General features: G+C 48.7%; 1 gene segment (V, D, J or C); it reads left to right on the forward strand.

The window, feature by feature from the left end:
• The first annotated feature begins 270 nt into the window (after window positions 1-270).
• The window catches only part of LOC103671857, a 1,149-nt gene continuing 725 nt past the window's right edge, over window positions 271-694 (forward strand). Inside the window, 1 exon segment of the V gene segment in view lies at window positions 271-338. Within this exon segment, the coding sequence occupies window positions 290-338 (49 nt within the window).

The raw sequence follows: 694 nt of genomic DNA on the forward strand, positions 1-694 counted from the left end.
CAAGATGGCCGTTCATCTCCCACGTATTGATCTGGATATTCAGAATCCGATCCTGACGCCATGTGGCAACGCGATGATTGTTTTCTTGGTTTCCACCCAAAGAAGGTATTTTATTACCCTTTGCTCACTGGAGAGTCTCCCCCTCCCAATGGCTCTGTCCACGTGGCTGCACCCACCTGGGAATTTGCATATTATCCCCTAGGGAGGCCCTTTCCTTGCAAGTCTGAGATAAAAGTCCCACTCAAATATTGCTTTGACTTATCAAGACTCATCAGCTCAACTGTTCAAAATGAGGCTCCCTGCTCAGCTCCTGGGGCTGCTGATGCTCTGGATCCCAGGTAACTGGAAGGAGGAGATGAGAAAAGAGAATGGGGTGGGGAAGGGGGGCTCTGGGGGCACCACTGCTCTCCATGCTTAGATGGAAAGTACTGCTTGTTAGATGTGTATGTCCTTCCTTCACGGGTGGGGCATATAATACTGAGATGTGTCAACGTGAGGAAGAATCTGAAAGGAGCAAGAAGCTTGCTCTGGTGACCACCATAGCAAAGAAACGGGAGGATGGTCTAGGCAACTCCCAGAGGCCCTTGTGCACCTATAAAATCTGTTCCTTCTTAAAATTGAGTATTTTGGGGATATGCCTCAAATACACACACACACACACACACACACACACACACACACACACACACACACA

The sequence above is a fragment of the Ursus maritimus genome, unplaced genomic scaffold, assembly GCF_017311325.1.
Source record: "Ursus maritimus isolate PB19 unplaced genomic scaffold, ASM1731132v1 scaffold_6, whole genome shotgun sequence".
Lineage (NCBI taxonomy): Eukaryota > Metazoa > Chordata > Mammalia > Carnivora > Ursidae > Ursus > Ursus maritimus.